The 19,277-nt window shown below is 43.3% G+C and overlaps 1 protein-coding gene and 1 non-coding gene across 3 annotated transcripts in view; one reads left to right on the top strand and one right to left on the bottom strand.

Moving 5' to 3' along the window:
* Positions 1 to 19,277, bottom strand: part of Kpc2 (Kip1 ubiquitination-promoting complex subunit 2) — a 50,061-nt gene that overhangs the window by 23,755 nt on the left and 7,029 nt on the right. For both annotated transcript variants that reach the window (XM_055062921.2, XM_050194687.2), the window contains exons 6-8: positions 15,900 to 16,030; positions 13,135 to 13,253; positions 12,927 to 13,013 (exon numbers count right to left, since the gene is read on the bottom strand). In XM_055062921.2, coding sequence (XP_054918896.1) covers positions 12,927 to 13,013; positions 13,135 to 13,253; positions 15,900 to 16,030 — 337 coding nt within the window. The remainder of the gene's footprint in view (positions 1 to 12,926; positions 13,014 to 13,134; positions 13,254 to 15,899; positions 16,031 to 19,277) is intronic.
* Positions 5,366 to 5,438, top strand: TRNAT-UGU (transfer RNA threonine (anticodon UGU)). The gene has a single exon. It is a non-coding gene; the product is annotated as a tRNA-Thr (tRNA).

Genomic DNA, 19,277 nt, shown 5'->3' with positions numbered 1-19,277 from the left:
CAATATGAAGGTGCACCAGAAGATGCCTGGATGCAAAGCAGTTGGCACATGGCACTTTCATTGAGTGAAGCCTCTCCTCAGTGCACACAGGAAGCCTGCACTGAAGACTGAGTGTAGCTTCTGCATACAAAAAACACAAACGACATCTCACAGACTATTTTGGTCTGGTGTATATGAGTGCAGCATCCCCTGCGTATCCCTCCACAACAAAGCTTGTTACATGGTTTTAAATTCACCTTTCTGACATGGTGTTAAGGCACCATCTAGGGTGCAGAGTGTACACCACAGGAGATCACACAGAAAGAAGTCCAGGTGATGTAGTGATTCCTCTCACTCTATTCCACTGCTTTCTCATCGCCTACCGCTCACAGCTGGCCAATCCTCGCAATAACATAGGTGGGACATCACTCGAACCGTTGACAAAGCACAAAAAGGAAAAGGATTGGAATAGAATCGTTGCATTATCCAGGCCCAGGTTGAGTTTCACATAAGGCCATTCATGAGACTAGTGCCACAACTTTTTTGTTGGTGCATTGTGCTGCAGCCACTGCAAATATGGCATAAGTGTGCTTTCTATGAAAATGCAATTCTGGAAAAGTCAACAAAAACGTGAAGTCATCAGCCAATCACGTAAGTGTATGTAATATACTGAACGGTGGCTTACAGCAGTTCACGCCAGTGCCAATAGATTCACTAACCGCCTCCTCTCTTCCTGCACTTTAAGAATAAATGATAGCTCTGGACACCACGAGAACAGTGTGCTAGGGATCTATACAGTGTGGTTTACAATTCACACCTATAAGATAACTTCACTTTAGTGTCCCTTTAAGGGGTATTCTTCTTTTTAAAGTGCTTTATCTATAAATATAAATTGGTGAAACCTGCATCCATTATATATTATAATGTGCTGAATTCGAATGTGCACTCAGTTTCCTTGTACAGAAGGTAGTTTTCAAGGTGCTTGAAATTTCTTGTTCGTTGTTTGATGGTGGCTTAGCTACACAACCATAAGTAAAATGAAAAATACTGGTGTACTGGATATGGAAGTATTGGATTTGGAATTAACAGTACATGTAATACAGCAAAAAAGAAAGATTTAGAATACTCAGGATCAAAGTTATAGGCAAACAAACCGTCTCATTTCAGTCTACAAGAGTCCATCTTTTTAACAAAATGAGAATTAAACTGGTACCTGTAGCAGAACCCGAGCTAGGGTTCCTCTAAAACTAAGAAATCATCAAAATTGGGCATGTGAGAAGATAAACTTCTCAGGGCAAGTTTCTCAAGAATATTGTCACACTGTAGTGACCATGACAAACACAGTAGTGAAAACTGTGAATCACAAAAGCAACTCTTCATTGGGCGATGATTGTACCTAGAAAAAAAACAAGCAACAGTCAAGCACAATAATAGCGGCGAGCACAGTCAGCGATCGTCGAAAATCTGATCTGCGAGTCAAGCGCATGGGCTTTAACACACGACTTGTCGAAAGTTCCAGCGTAATCGCTGGTGCCTTCGTGACTTCCAGAAAGTACTACACAATTCATGTCGTGCATACAATCTGATTACACAAGGTTCAGTGAGAGCATACACAACAGGTAGAATCAATGATAGCAGTCGAGTAAGTTCCAATCATGCAGGCATGCTTTGCACTGAGCCTTAAATTTAAATTATAAGCAGATAAAATGCAGTCATAGAGAAAAGGATAAATAAGTACACGTGCCAATATGTAAAGATAATCACATTAGCATGATCATATATTGTTTAGAATGTGCTATAGGATGAAAATAAACAGCTGATACAAACTGGCAAAAAACTTAAAGCGTGCCACACCCTTTATCGCAAAATACATTTATGCAGATAAGACTAATGCATATTTTTAAATTCTGAAAATTACTTGATGTAGTAGTCTTATTGCATTTGTGATGAATTTAACTCCCTAAGAGAAACTGTAGCTATTAGAAAAAGAAAGCAAGACAGGTGATACACTCCTCCAGGTTTGCAACACCTTCAAAGTAGCCCTAAGAAACATGCTTTGGAACACCTTTGTGGTAGGAAAAAAAAAATTAAAATGATCCAAAGCCCGATGAAAATATTTACATATGCCAAGAATGGAACTGAAGTAGTACATTCGTGTTGCATGTCATGGCCCATCATGCATTCCTGTTATGTGAACAGCAAGCAGTGCCATAGCAGACGCCATTATGCCTAACAACACTGTCACCTTGAAGCAAAGTGCATGGCAAGGCAAATGACGGCACTTGTGCATGTCACATGTCTCTCACATTGCATGTCACCAATCAGTCTCTGTAATTGTATTTCACAAAATAACAAGCAGCGCAGATATGCAACAGTACGTATTTTTTTCTCACTTACAGTAGCATTCAGTAGCATATGAAAGCAGAGCCACTGTAATGTAAGGATTCCTTTCACTCTATTTTATTTTTCTTATCATCCACTGCTCACAATATGGATGATCCTTGTAGTATTAATGTAGACAAAGTGCTACTCAGACCACTGACAGTGCAAAAAAGGAAAATAATTAGAAGAGACTTGTTAAAGGGGCCCTGAACCACCTCTCGGGCTTGGTGAAATAACATAGTCCGTGGGTAGCATATGCTGCTGTGAACATCTCAGCCAAGTTTTGCTGTTGTACGCAGTGTGTGGAGCTCGCAAGCGGATTGAAAAGTCATCTTTCTCTCAAATGCTCTCTTTTCAACAGAAGGCGCTGTCCTCCCTCTCTTCTAGATGCATTAGTTCGTCATCGGACGCACTATTTCACCATTACCTTAGATGGCTGCGATTGGCTGATAGCTGACATCAAGCTGCGGTCGGCTACATGGCGTAGATACTGTGGCTGCCGTGGGGTGCTGCCACGAGTCCACTGGCTAAGCACACTGTGGCTGGCTGAGGACAACAGCGTTTGGCTTTTGTTTAGCGTGTCGTAGGCACCAAAGGTGGAAGTCGTGGCATCTATGTTAACATCCAAAATGAAATTTGAACTGTGCGCCACGGTGACATTAGAAGGCGGAGCGGTGTGGGCATGCCTCACTGCGCCATGGCCTTCACAGTGCTAGGCATTGAAGAAGGAACGGGAGCACAGCGGAGGCCGTGTTTGATTGCCAATAACTTCGCTTATGCTGAATGCATTGAAGTACTTTTTGCGGCAAAGTATTTCTGCAATAGCCTATTTTCCCTTCAGATGCCTTTCTCCACTTCGATAAAAAATGGTTCAGGGTCCCTTTAAATTTTCCCAGCAAAACTTTCCAATGAGGCTAAGATAACCACACTCAACATGTACCCATCCTGCGCAGAGATAATGAATTCGAAGTGCTTTCATATGCTTTTCCTGCAATGCGGCTGGTTGCACCATCAATAATCGCATTTTTAATTACCTTAAGTGTGAATTTTTCTAACATCATCTGTAGGCATAATTTTTGCAGGCTAAATAATCCAGAAATGCCTCCTTTAAAAATTTATTTGTTCAGCCATTTACAGTTTTAAAGCAAAGTTGACACTACTAAGATTGCTTCTCTCATCCGGAAAAATCATGGGCCAAAAAAGCATGCTTGAAGAAAGTGTCCATGCCAACTGTAAAAGCCCTAAAGATGAGATCAGGATGAAACCTTGCAGGAATGAATATGGGTAGGACTGAATCTTGTCTGCGAGGAAAATGATAAAGATCCAAGTTAATTATGGCGGTTGCAAGAAATTATTGAAGACTCATTAACTGCAAATGAAACCCACTGGGATGTTTGAAACGATTTCTGTAGGAGAACTAAAACTTCAATTGAAATTAACTGAATAGTCAAAGTCGCAATAATTGAAGGTACATTGCATAGATCATGGAAAGACTAAAATGATAGTTGTTCGAAAATCAAGTCAGATTGGAGTGAAAATTTGCAGGATGTACACAGGATATTGCACAGTATCTATGTGGGCAATTTCAAGTGTGCAGGTGATTTATGTGCAGCATAAAAGATTTAAAAATTTTTTTAATCTGCAGGGCCTGCCAGAATGCCTTATGAACAGCTGAAATTAATTTACAAGCTATGGCTACAAGCCGGGAAAAAAATATTTTGAGCTGAAACCTTGAGCAGGCATCGTTGAATCCCTCTGTGAGCCTGTGTGGACACTGAAGACTGCATAGCGAAATTGTAAATATTAAACAGGTGGATGTACCCAGCAGGAGCAGAGGCAGAGAGATCAAGCGAGCAGTGTGTGTTGCAGGAATGAAACAATGTCGAGCATAGAGTTTCCTACAAAAATTACTAGAGGGAAATGTGGCACTAGTATCAATGGGAGCTGCAAGCATGGCTGTTCTGCCAGCACGGGAATGATGGTTAGTACATGAATTTTCCTAAACTTCATTCTTCTAGCTTCAAATCATGTTGCGACATTGAGGATAGATAATTTCCAATAAAATATTGAGCTATAAATGCAACGATTCGCAGCGATTATGCATGTTCACGAAGTATCATTGCCTTCTGCATTCAGAAAAACAGGAGTGCTACGAAATTTAGACTAACAAAGGCAGACAAAGCGCAGTAAATAAAGCCACAAGAACATCTGCAACCACAAGGACGAAGGTCAAACAAATTCATGCGCTAACCATCATTCCCATGGTGGCCAAATGATCACAGCTGCAGATCCCTCTAGTAATATTAGTAGGAAACTCTATGGTGTCCCAAGGGCATAGTGCACGACAGCACAATTCTTTTTGGTCGGAAAGTTAGACAGCTTCGCTGATCATTGATAAATAATTTAGCTAAGCTGATGTATAGACCTGCAAAAAGCTTTATTTTTCTTTTTTTCATTTTCTGACACATCCTACATCACAAATAGAAGAAAGGGAACGGAGGGGCCCGATTTTTATTAATCAGCAAACAAAGATGCCAAGGATAATATAGGGGAAATTACATGTATTTAATAATTGAATTAGAGAAATTTTAAGTAATGTAAATGAAAGCAGATGAAAAAACAACTGGCTGCAGTTGTTTTTTATCCACTTCCATTAATTTATCGTTTCTTTAATTCAATTAGTAAGTACATGTAATTACCCCTATGTTGACCTTGGTGTCTTTGTTTGTTGGCTTCTCATTATATTATTAACAAAAATTGGGCCCCTCGGTTAACCCCCTTTCTTCTTGTTAATTACATAACAAGGGTCTCAAATCCGGCAACATTGATGCCAACACTGACCAGTCGCCTTCACCCAAAAAGATCACATACTCATGACGCCTGCTGTCAGAAAGGATGTTCCAATACTGTGCCAAGGTCTGTGAGTGGTGGCACTGGCTAACACTCCCAAGGTTAGTTCTAGTAGTAGAACATAAATACCCAGGAAAGTGGACGGGAAAATGGTGCCGCGGTAGCTCAATTGGTTAGAGCATCGCACATGTAATGTGAATACGTGGGTTCGAATCTCACCTGTGGCCAGTTATTTTCTCATCCACATTCACTTCCATTAATTTATCATTTATTTCATTTATTTAGTATGTACATGCAATTTCCCGTATGCTGTCGCTGGCATCTTTGTTTGTTGGCTTCTTATGATACATCACAACTAGTAATTTAACTGTATCTAGGGCAAGCCCAAGTCCAGTTAAGGGGGGACACGGCAATTTTTGAAAAACAATATTTTTGGGTTGTATGTCTCATAAACTACCTGTTCTGTAATTCTCAGCACCTAATTCAACCGCTAAGTAAAAAAAAAAAGCCATTTCTGAGACGGCCGCGGCTCACAAAACATGCGCAAATGCCGAAATGAAAGCAAATTCGCGCGCATGCCATTCCCAGCCCGTGCGGCCTGCCTGCACCATCTTGGTGTCATTTTGACCGTGAATTCTTTTGCTTCTCGTTTGCCGCCTTGCACAATGGCGCTACTGCCGTTTTCCCACCATGTGATGCTGAGCGCTGATCGGCCAGAGCAGCGAATTCAAATCCAGCGGGCTAAAGTGTGCCTGCCATTGGCTGCTGCGTGGGCGGCAGCAGTGGCTCCTTCCTTCGATCCTGTGCCCGCCACGCTCGCCCCGTTGTTGGCATTTGCTCCATCTGCCTCGGCAGACGTCTGCTTGCGAGGTGCTCTTTGCCTTGCACTATCTTTTAGATTATTTTCTCATCCTTCTTTTTTTTTTTTCCACTAGTTCTGTGGCCTTTATTTCCATTGTTGCATGCAATGCCGGCAACGAAGTCCAAGACACTGTAGATGTTCGGAGTGCGGAAGCGCGATAGGCGGCTTGTATGAGCATCGAACTTCTGATCTGCTGCGAATGCCAACTGCATAGACACTTGCAGCGATGGAACTGTGCTGTCGTTTGTCGCCAGTCGAGAATCCTACAAACTGGGTGTGCCTGGAGCCGCAACAGCTTATTAGAAGCTCTGCAGGAGCTTTCTTATAAAAACATGTGTTCAACTTTCAAGGCCTCTTTTCTCAGAATAGATTTTTTTGCTAGTAGTGGTGCTGAGGAAGGTGATATCTCAAGAACTACTCTTCAGATTTGTGTGATGTTTTTTTCTTTTTTAAATTCTGTTCCTGAATGACCTTGCCAGGGTGTAACAAGCTTCCTTTTTTGAAAGCTGGTGCAGTTAATTTATAATAAGCAATTAATATCTGATGAATGTGGTCATTATTGGCTACATCATATTCAAAGTTGTGTTAAAATTCTTTCGAGGGGAAATTAAAAAAAAAGGCCTTTGTAGCCCCCCCCCCCCGGTTATCTATCAAGAGATCATCACAGTGAATTTCAGCTTCACACTATGTCCTGAGATTTCTCCAGGCTCTTCTTCAGGCATACACATCAGCCACCTAGTTAGACCTCAATAACTCTGAAACTACTAAACACAGCTTCACGAAACCTTGCAGTTACTCCTAGTTTAGTACTGTGAACATACCCTGAAAGTTTTATCCGGCTATCTTAAAAAATAAAAAAGTTCGGTTTCCGGGTAACCTCCCCCTTTAACAGGAAGATTTATTTCCCTCTTGGTCAACTCTAACAGCAGAGCTTGAACGCATTATTGCACTTGTCAAGGTTCACCACATACATGAATGGAACAGGAATACCTCAGACAGTGCATATAATGCCTAGTTTTAGAAAAATTAACATAGAGCTGGGCCAGTTATCAAATGCTCATTTTTACGAACAGCTCGAAATAGACAAGGACAGTTGAAAAAAACAATGGGATAGAACTGACTTTCAACATGAAATTCAGCGCCATCCTGTGCACTCACCTGTTCTGGCTATTTGCAAAAGATAAAGCAGACTGTTTCAAGCTGAAAGAACTATTCCTGTTGGAAAAACTAGACATGCCTGTCATCAGAAATATGCCACAGAACTTGGTGACATAAAACAAATTCCTTGGTTATTGGCATAAAAGGACGAAAATGATACTTTATCAACCTTACTTAATATCAGTTTTCTATGCTGCAGCTCATACAAAACTTTTACAACATGAAGGGGAGCTTCTTATTTTCATTTACCACTTTAAGATGCTGGTTGATTCAAACAATTAAAATCCACAAACTGAATTAGTAGCACGCAGTATGTTGACAATGCATGCAAGGTACTCTTCGGAGGGCACCCGATGCATGCGTACTGCATGAGCAACAAGTCTCTCTTGTCTCATCTTTCTCTCTTGTCTCTACTTCACAGGACTGACGGACATGGGTGCTAAGGCAGTCACTGTTAGATATACAGTAAAACCTCGTTATATAACGAAGTTGAAGCCAGAATGATATGTTGTTATATTCATTACCTCATTATATCGATAATTTCGTTATATCTCATTTTGCTATAATATGACTTGACTATATTGTATTATTGGCTGTGGCTAAAGGTACATCACATGTCTTCCTTACTATTTCTTTACAATTAGGTTAGACAGATTCGGCAATGCTTTTAAGGAATTATGTACAACGTATTTAGTTGGTCTTTGCATGTTTCACAGTAAGATACTTTCACTACAAGAAAAACGTATTCCATTCGGTGCCCCTCGATGCGATATTATGACAACGTGTTCTTGTCACACATGAACCAACGCAATTAAGCTCCGCTACCAATCAACATGGCAAATGCATCCGTGCTGCAACATTTCACAATTATGAAGATGTTGAAATCAAAAGTGTGACCTACAAATTGACAGAAACATTACGTACACGAATCAGAGAAGTGGAGCTCTTCCCTGAACAGTTAGCTCTGCTGGTTGCTCTTCAAGTCACCTTTAGCTTTCGTTCTCGAACAGGTGCGAATGACCCTTGTCATTCTGCTTGCTTTGTTGCTCAAAGCAGTCGTTTCTTGACGTTTCTTAGGGAGACTGCTTTAATCATACCACTATGCAGACCGCTAATAAAAACCTAAAAATTGGTATGAGTTACATCGTCACGAGACGTCGTAGTTCTGCATACGTTAAAAGGCATTTCTGGTCATGTCCGTATATACACATTTTTGTTTTGATGCGGTTTCATCTACTACGTAGTGAATGCTATATATTGGGGTTCTGCACAAACCTGATGGAGAATATATGTGCAGTAGCTCACTTTGATGGCAATCAGTGCCAATGGGGCTGAAGATCTCTTTTTTAACGAAGCATGCAGGGGCTGTTTGTGTTCAATATGTTACAGATAAAAGGCTAGAGTAGAACATAGGTAAAGTGCACAAGAATTGTATTTCAGAAATGCTGAAATCAACAAAAATCATGCGGCAAAAACTTGGAATAGTTTGCAGTCAATAGTTAATATTACAAATACAGAAACGACCGCAACTCAACATTTTGTTAGCGTTGCGGCAAAATTTCTGATTGCTGCGCTGAATACCTGGGTCGGAACCGATTCACTAATTCTTTTTTTGTCTGCAGCAATTTGGCTGACAAGGCGAAAACCTTTTTCACCACTTAGATTTGACAAGGCACGATCACAGGAAATAGCGCGTCCTCACTACTGACGAACAGCCACACGCACTGGACCTTCAGGTCACACGTTTAAATTAAGTTTATTGCTCCTTTCTTACATATGCTACACAGCACACATAAAAACAGCAGAATAAGCACATGTAAAAACAGTGGAATGAACATAGTGTTGAAACAGCACAATAAATGTAGGTAATATACTCATACACATTCTACTCGCTTGCATGACCTGATGGTGCAATAGATCTTGCTGTTGAGCAGCAGTGAGGGCACAAGGCCTGCTGTTATTTGAATGGCGAAAAGGCATAGAGAAGAAGTAAGAAACAAAATTCACTGATGATTATGATACTCCCTACTGTGAAATTTGAGCACTGCTCTATACGTGTTTTCATTTCGCAATATACTGGCTGGTGCAGACAATCTGTCTTGTGCAGCACATTGCAAACAGAGCGAAGTGTGGCGCGACTGCCTCGCTAATTGGGAGATCATGAGAGGTAGCATGTGTGCGACATGTGGGCATGATTCAAAGCAGCCGCCGCAGACACACCTTCGCTCAAGCAGCACTTTGTTTCCATTCTGGTATCGGTAGACGCGCTTGTTACATGCCTTACCGGTGATGTCATTGGTGAACAGACGATGCACACTACTCCAGTGCCATCTTGTAGCAATTGTCATGGCAGAACATGTCTTGCGTGGCACTATGCTTTTCTTCTCCCATTTTCGCCATACCCTCCTCTGTTTTCTGCCTCATGGTTCCGCTACACCCTCCTCCTCCATTTTTCTCCTCGCACTCTCTTCACTATCGCTGTCTTTCATCCCCTGCTGCTGTGCTCTAAAGGGGGGCGGGGGACGACGACGTGGAATCAAACCGCAACATGGCAATCAGAGGTTCTACCACTACACCACAGCTAGAGGTTGCCGGAATGAACTTTTAGTCGTTATATTAACCACTGCCTGAAAACCGTTCGAAATTTTTCCGCATTATTTTATAGCGATAGCAATTATATGGACACTCCAAGCGCATTTATGTCGTCGGCGTCACCATGAGGTTCCGTATAAAGCCCAAGGATGATAAAATCGTCGCCACATGTCGTATGCTGTATGTGCGAGTGAAAGTGTGCGAGGCTATCGTGGCTCTATCTCATGCATGCAAGGGAGGGAAGCAGAGAGGAAGTGCGCTGTCTTCCGCCGCATTCTACTGTACACTCTGCTCAACCCTTTTGTCCTATAACATATTTTATGCCTAGTGCTAATTCTAAACGCCTCTATTGTTAGAATAGCAAGCCCTCCGCCATGCTAGCACTGACTGCCATCAAAGTGTGCTACGGCTCAAGATTTTCCTGCTTATTTGCACAGGATTCCAACTCGCACATTTGATGATGGGAATGTATACGCTTGTGATAAGCAGCTGTGTAAGCATTTTAACCACTGTACTCTGAAGGTAGTGCAAAGCATTGCAGAATGCAGTTGTGGAAGAGCTATCTCCTCATGGGATCCGCCGTACATTTAAGCCGACAAACTGGATTGCTGACACGTACTTCCGACGTAGCTTTAGACGCTTCGTAAATTATTACCCAATGAAGCTTTTGTTTGACCGATCATTAAGTGCATGCATGCTCTATGGAACCCGCCGTGATTGCTCAATGGCTATGGTGTTGGGCTGCTGAGCACGAGGTTGCAGGATCGAATCCCGGCCACGGCGGCCGCATTTCGATGGGGGCGAAATGCAAAAACACCTGTGTACTTAGATTTAGGTGCACGTTAAAGAACCCCAGGTGGTTTAAATTTCTGGAGTGCTCCACTACGGCATGCCTCATAATCAGAAAGTGGTTTTGGCACGTAAAACCCCATAATATTTTAATGCTCTATGGGACTCCACCTGTTCATGCTCTTGCTTGTATTGGCTGCCAAAGTTCAAACAAAACCTGGACAATATGTGACAGTGCAACTTTATATCTCTTTTGAGAACATGCTAAGAATGTATAACAGAAAACACCATCTTACTAGATTGTTTGTTCAGCATCCGTTTGCAAGCAGAATCGTAAATCATCATTAAAGGCCAACTGCAGTGAAATTTCACTTGGGCTAAATTGGCTATAAATGCATAACATATACTATCAAAGTAATCTTGGCAAAGCCGCAGGGCTGATAATTGTCTAATTTTCTTACTAGCAGCCTTTCGCCTAACCAGATGATGTGTGCACCTTGCGGTGAGCAGTAGCAATGCAGATATGGTGAAAGTCCCAGAACTGTATGCAACTGCTGATCTCTCAGTTGTGCCCAGGCGCATCATTCGCTCAACAGTTGCGAGTTGATGGGTGTCTCCCTCGGAGCACCTTCTTGTCGCGCATGTGGTTTCAGCTGTTGCAAGAGCACCGACGCGTTGTGTGGCAGATGGCTGCCTGAACACATACCCGAACACAAGCGATAACTGTGCATTATACGACACTGCGCTGAGGAAGACGGAGCACATCTTTCCCGTCCCAGCTTTCATGGCATAAGCGTGCACCGTACAGCAGTAGGCAAGTATGAAGCAGACCAGCCCATATGCATAAAGCATGGAAATTAACTGCACTTGACAAAGCTGCACAGGCTACATTTTGCGAGCACAGTAACTTATGCATGTAAGATCTGCTTGCGAAATGGTTTCCCAGGATGACTATATGTACTATCGGCTGTGATGGATCCCAAAAAGCAAAGATAAGTTGTAAGTTGTATTCCGGGGCAATATTATCTAGCGATCATTTCCGGTGGTGCATAACCTTCGAGACATTTTGTGCGTCTCTACATCGGGCGCATTGAAGTAGATGAACTAAAGCCTTGACACAGCACCAGAAATGCTGTCAGCAGGAACCACGTGCTGCATTTGTCACAAAAAAGAATGTGGCCCGGCAGCAATGGTGTAGATGCAATGGCAAACTATGCCAGAATGTGATGCCACTCAGAGTGAAATGAGTAAAACTTTACAATGGCTGGAGCCCGGCCGTGATATAACGTGCACTTTACACCAAGCCTTAGCTACTTCCCATCATTTACTACAGGTGGTGATAATTGGCTGCTCAGTCTAAGGCAGCTAAGGTTAAAGGCGCATTTCTAGCGTGCCAGGCAGTGGATGGCAAAGTCGGATACGTCATGCTGGAGATGCTAAGATCACTAAAATTGTGCCCTCCGTATAGTTCAGCGCATTAAGTGTGGCCCACAGCGGTGCGGTGATCAGTTGTTACTGCAACGCAAGTGCGCGGTGAGCGAGCGCTATGTTGTTTGTTAAAGGCACACACTCAGTATGCTCACTTCAGTGAACCCTGACTGTAGGCCAGCATGCTGCTGGTCAGCCATGCTAGTGCGCGATGCGCCCTGCTCCAGCAGCTCCGGTGTGAGATAGGATATGTTCTATTCCTGCAACAGCCACGCTAGACTGTAGAGCGTCCAATTTTTGCTGCTGAGCGTAACTGCGCTGCGCATGGATTGTGTCTGCGTCTTTAGTTTGGTCACCCCAATGCGCTCTTCAACACATGGAGGCTCTGCTTGTTGAATGTAGACAACCACATACAGACAACCGGCTTGGCTTGAAGAATGCTTTGCATTAAAAGAACATTGTGGGCACATAACAACGTGGGCACAGCGCATGAAGCAGCTAGCAGACATGTGGGACCTGTTTACTGATACAAGGGAACGGTACAAGCAAGGGAAGCAGACGACACGGGTGCTGGTTCTCAACAGTCTAAGTCATACGTCACTTCTGGTGAGTGGTAATGGCGGCATTTTTTTCAGTTTCAGTATGAAAACATTGATGTTTGCGAGCGTTTTGTGATATACCCACACACATTTCAAACATAAAATTTTCTGCAGAGACTACTCTATGCCTAAAGTATCTGAAACTGGGCTTTTTATGTGGTTGAAAATTTCGTTGCAGATGGCCTTAAAGAGTTGCTTCAATTAAGGTGCAGTTTAACTACTCTGAGCCAATTCTGCATGTCCCACTACAGTCAAGTTAATTCAAATCAATAAAAATGAGCACATACCGCAGCTTCCTGGCTGTTGCTGTGAATTCGGAGTGCATCCAAGATTGCAGTTTCCGAAAAGCCCATTTCCTTAAGATTGTTCATGGCCTAAAAGCACACAGAAAAAAAAGAAGAAAAAGAAAAAACAGAGGTTCAAATGGCTCCATTGTTAGAGCTATAGAGGAAACAGGAATCGATCTTTGGTATACTGGTGTTACTTGTGTTGTACCTTTTTATTGGGCTTAAAGTCTTTCCGTTTGTACTCTTGAAAGCATTCAAGCATCGCATTCACAATTCCTTTTTGCTCTGGTTCTGTTGTTGCACTGCAATTTGAAATTTCTGCATTCACTGAAAAAGAACCATTGTCACAAATAAGTTTTCAGCAGAATTACCATGAATCACACAATACCAATTTACAGCAGAAAACAAGGTAGGCAAGTTTGTCACAAAAAAAGGAGCTTACAACAATACTATGATTGGCCACACTTTCATATCTTTATGACGGGAAAGACTAAAGGAAACTCCTTATGTTTGTGGCCATAAGAAAACATAGGAATAACCTAGGAATTCAAGAAGCAATTTCAAAAACTGTAGCATAGGGCTTAAGAGGTGGGTAGAACATAGTGAAGGCACCTAAAGATATGACAGGTACACATGCTACAGAAGCTATAGCACAATGAGCTCAGTATTTCATTACAGATAAGAGGCAATCAAGGATTCTCCTAATAACATTCACGCTAAAACACATCTACTCTAGCAACCCAGGATACTCAGTTGCCTAAGTGATGACACAGTGCCTGCTACAGACAGCCAAGACACTCACTTGTAGCTGCAGCATGTGCACTGCAAAAATAATGGTTTTTCTGTTCTAGAACGACAATAAGACCACTGCTGCTGGTGTTTGTGCTGTTACAAAAGGCTCCCTAAACTATTTGTTATTGTTCTTTCTTGGGAAAGCTGAGCACCAAGCTTGCATTCTTCATTCAACCTCACTAACACTAATGTTAATATTCAGCACATATTAGTGCTACATGCTCTCAATGTTCAACCTTCTTAATCAGTACACACACTTTAGATTTCATTCCATGTCTCGATTAGGATGGTCAGATAGCATCTTTGAAGTGAGACAAAAATGTATGCTTGTACAAGCACTTCCAGAGGAAAGCCACAAAAGCAAATAAAATAATTAGGTTGCAGGGTTTAATGTCTCAAACTGCGCAGAGGGTTAAGATAGATGCCATAGTGGAGGACTCTGTACTAATTTTGAGCACTTGGGATTCCATAATGCGCACCTAAATCTACGTATGCAAGCATTTTTGCAAACCAACTTTAACAGAATATGGCCACTGTAGCCAAAAATGGAACCCATTACCTCATGCTCAGCAGTGGAATGCCACCGCTACTGAGCCACCGCAGCAGCTGAAATGCACAGTGACCGAAAGTGGCCGTAAGTAACCATACATACTCAAGAAGTAAAGACTCCGAACGTACATTTGCTTCTGCTGCAAAGTGAAAGTGACAACGAAGAAGAGGAAAAACCGCGTTTGCCGTGACGTCAGACGGACGTTATGACATGTGCAGAGCTGCTTGAGAACATCTTGAAAAAGGGCTGTCACTGAATAAACGGGTGCAGTGTTCCCATTCTTGTGTGAGCGTTATTATGCTCCTGGCCGTCTGGCCGGATGCCGTACTTGCCCGGTAGCAGTCATAACAGTGGTGACAAGAAAAGGTTTCTAACGAGCTGGACAGGCTTGCTAAATCTGGAGTACTGTCCCCGGTGGCTAACTCGTGGTGGGCAACGCCGATAGTTCCGGTAATGAAGAAAGACGGAACAGTTTGATTGTGTGGTGATTACAAGCTAACGGTAAATGCCAGCTGTGTGACAGAGCAGTACCCACTCCCGGTAATCAATGACAATTTTGCTGCACTGCACGAGGGTGACGTGTACAGCACATTGGACCTTCAAGACGCCTACAACCAGGTTGCCCTGGATGAGCAGTCAAAGAAGCTGACTGCCATTAACACACATCAGGGATTATTCTGCTTTAATCACTTGCCATTTGGTGTGTCTGCTGCCCCACCTATCTTTCAGCGAATAATGGACAGCGTCCTGAACGGGTTGCTAGACGTCCAGGCGTACTTGGATGACGTTCTGGTTGCCAAGAAGGGAAACGACAGCGGAAAGAACCTCAAGGCAGTTCTCCAGCACTTACGAGAGTACGGCGTCAAGCTAAGGAAGGACAAGTGCACCTTCAGGATGCCTGAGGTTTCGTACCTTGGCCACAAGATCAGTACGGGAGGGCTGCACCCTCTGGAGAACATGGACACTATCATGAAAGTGCCAACATCCAAGAAGGTGAGTGAACTGCATTCCTACTTGGGTCTTCTCACGCATTACAGGAAGTTCCTTCCCAATATGGCCAGTCTGCTATCCCCGCTCTACAATTTGCTAACGAAAGAACGTCGCTGGAATTGGGGCTCTCAACAACGGGAAGCGTTTCAGAAGTAAAAAAACGCTTTATGCAATGCCAAAATGCTTACTCACTTCGATCCCTCACTGCCGCTGCGCTTGGAGTGCGATGCGTCACCAAACGGAATTGGAGTGGTACTGTCTCATCGCATTGGCAATGTTGACAAGCCTATAGGCTTTCGATCTCGAAGACTTGCCAAAGCGGAAAGGAATTATTCACAACTTGAGCGTGAAGCGTTGGCCCTAGTGTTCGGGGTATCAAAGATGCTCCTGGCCGTCTGGCCGGATGCCGTACCTGCCCAGTAGCAGTCATAACAGCTTCCAGTGTTGCACATATCAGCATAGCAACTATAATAAAGCAATTTAAACAGTAAGCATAGCTGCAATGTGAGTGAACTCATTTCAAATGTGTAATGCTGACAATGAGAGTCCAAGCATGCTGAATACTATATACAAAGACAGAAAGATGGTGATACTTTCAGACAAAGAAAAATATTTATCAATATTACAAATTTCCAACTAACTCTGCTTATCCACACTAGCTTGAGCAGTGGCACCAGCAGGAACATCTTTTGTGGAAGTTTCACAGTCAGCATCCTTTTCTTGTCTGCAGCCCTTGGTTAGCAGCCAATCCATTGCTGCCATTGGACACATTCTAAAAAAAAGTGCAATTTATAGAGTAATGCACAACACAATGTATCAGTTTACCAACTCGCATACACGAGGCTCTTGACAAAATAAATATTTGACAGTACACACAAAAAAAGTGCGAAAAGCGACAACCACAGAAATAATGCAGGCCCTCAAACACAACTTACCTTCTAGGCCAAAAGGCAAGAAAATAAAGAGAAAGCCTTTTTGAAATGAATGCAGCATGGAAGATAAATGGACAGCACTTACATCAGATTTAGTTCATTACAGCAACATGTAGATATGCTAAATGAAATGAAATTAATTAAATTCTGGGGTTTCACATGCCAAAACTACGATCTGATTACAAGGCACGTCATAGTGGGGGACTCCAAGACAAGCCAAATCAACGCGCTATCGGACAAGTTGACAAAGCACGCAGCGAGGTCCGATGAGACGAAGTGTTGTGGTGGTTAATTTGTGCCGTCATGTCACAGAAAAAAATATCTACATTTTTTTCACCTGCGCCAAAGCATCCATTCAAAACACTAAAACCAGCAAAAATAACTATGTTCTTATTTATTTTTCTACTTTGACTTTTATTCGCGAGGACACATTGAGCCTCTTCAATTTTCTTGTTCTCGCTACCCGCGCACTGCCAGAGCCAGCCAGAGCGCATGCGTTTTTCTCGTGTTGCCCCTACCACTGCGCGGCACACTTTGGTGCGCATTCATTTTTCTCTGGCCCAGTGGATTTTTGCCCGGCAGAGTTCTGGACGCTTTCTGGCTAGCAGACGACAGAAAGAAACAATGGTCACTCGCCGCCATCACTGTGGGGACTCGATGCATTGCAACGCGTTCGCTTGAGCGCAACCTCTCCGGAAATTCTTGTCTCGCCGGTGTAGGATACCGAACAGTGTGCATATGGTTCTCTGTGGACCTCTCGCGTTTTCTTCGATATTCCTTCGGTAGCCCCATTAGGTGTCGTAAGTAGGCATTCGATTGTGGCCAGCATGTTTTCCTTTGCATTTTTTTTCATTTCGGTGCCTCCGCCCCACAAAAGAAAAAGACATTGTTACGGCGAAGCAAATTGTCGCATGGTGAAAGTTCGATTTTGTTACTTCTTCTCTTGCAGAAAGTAATGGGCCACGAGAAGCTTCAGTTGTCTGATACTCTTAATATATTATTGCGATAGCAATTATATGGACACTCCAGGTGCATTCCTGCCATCGCCCTCATGTTCCGTATAAAGTCCAAGGGCGATAACATCGTGACCGCGCGCCGCATGCTGTATCATGCGAGTGAAACAGTAGGATGGAAGCGGGCGATGGCTGAGCTGACGGTGATGGCTCAGCCTTGAATGTGCAAGAGAGAAAAGTGAAGAGGAAGCGTCCCGCCTTCCGTCGCGCATGATACATCGGGGGGAGTGGAGAGAGAGGGGCGGGCCTTAGGATTCTGTGATCTGTGATTCTGTGGTTGCGCAACATGTTTATTTGCCTTGTTTGACGCATCATATATAGTGACTTTTTCTTAGATACGTAGATTTATTGGAGACTTATACATATATTTCAATATCTTATTGAGAGGTTTTGTATATACATGATGTTAACTTTGTTTCCACTGACACTTCTTTGCCCTTTATGAAACTGTATCTTCGCATTTGCATATACCATTGTATCTTCGCATTTCTGATTACGAGGGAGAGTCAAATGAAAGTGAGTCAACCAACCCCACACAATACTTGTTCTGTTCATTATCTGCGAGGCATGCGCATGGCACACAGGCATCTCTCATTTACAAAAGTTACATGCGTGTGTGAAGATAAATGTTCTTAATGCTCTCATACACTGGGTTGAACATGGTTGCGTGACATAATGGACGCTCCAAAAGTTGAACAGCGTGGTGTAGTGAGGTTTTTTACAGTTGAAGGTGTTTCCCAAAAAGAAATTTGTCACCGTGTGGCTGCCGTGTACGTTGAACATTGCATTTCATTGGCCGCTGTGAAGCGTTGGAGGAAACGAGTTAGGTTGGGGTTAGGGAGTTGATTTTGCTGTTGTAGTGTGGCCCAGTTTATGCGACTACAGCAAAGCGCAGAACGATTTCACATGCTCCTGTATTGGCCAATAACCGAAAACGAAGGACGCGGGTGGGTTCCGCAAAGAGGGGACGCAGGAGACACCCACGCATGGAAAGAAATCGGATTAGTGGTTGTGCTGTAGAAGAGGCTCCAGATCTGCACCCTCGCTCGGAACAAAAGGGAGCATGGTCCGAGCTGGAGGAGAGCGGAGTTTTGGGCTTGGACTCGGACAGGCGCCTCGGCATTTGAATAAAGCGTCTCTTTAGTGGACAATGGCTCTTCCTTCGCACAGCCACCGTGCACTCTAATCATCGAGGGGCGCCGTCTTCGGACCTTAAACACCTTCCCTCCTTAACTAGTGTTGAAGCTATCAGAGGATAAACGGAAAGGAAATTAACTAAACGGTTTAAAGAAGGACATGAAAGTTGCAGAGACAATCCAAGACCGGGCCAAAGCGACCGTGCAATCACCCCCAACGCAATTGCAAAGGCTGGTGAGCTGATTAGACAAGAACGGAGGATAAGCATAGATGAACTGGCAGAGCATGTGAACATCAGTCACGGTATAATTCAGACCATAATTCATGAACATCTCGGTTATCGGCTCTTGTGTGCGCAATGAATGACCAAGATATTGAGCCACTGCCAGAAGATGGAGAACTTCGGCGCTGCCTTGACTTATCTGATGCGGTATCACAATGAGGGTGACGACTTCTTGTCTGCAATTGTGACCGGAGCTGAATCATGGTGTCTCTATACGTGCCTGAAACATGACGACAAAGCTTACAGTGGAAACATGCGAATTAACCACCCCCAAAGAAAGCAAAGGCCACCATTTACGCCGGAAAGGTGTTGACTTTTTTTTTTCGATCGTCAGGGCCCATTACTGATAGAATTTGCTAAAGTTGGAGAGACTATCAATCGTTTCCGATATTGTGAAACGCTGGATCGGCTGTGTGTCGCAATCAAGAACAAACGACGTGGAAAATTGACGAATGGGGTCATCTTGCTTATGACAATGCCCGTCCCCACATCACTGATGTGGTTGACAGAAAACGGGCAAAGTTCAAGTGGGAAACGCTGCAACGTCCGCCATACAGCCCAGACTTGCACATTTTGGGGCAATTAAAAAAAACAGCTCAAGGGAACCAGATTCATGTCAGACGATGACGTGAAAGAGTCAGTTACAGACTTTTT

Source organism: Dermacentor andersoni, chromosome 1, assembly GCF_023375885.2.
Source record: "Dermacentor andersoni chromosome 1, qqDerAnde1_hic_scaffold, whole genome shotgun sequence".
Lineage (NCBI taxonomy): Eukaryota > Metazoa > Arthropoda > Arachnida > Ixodida > Ixodidae > Dermacentor > Dermacentor andersoni.
The sequence above is the reverse complement of the archived record's forward strand: the minus strand, read 5'-3'. Positions and strand labels throughout refer to the sequence as shown.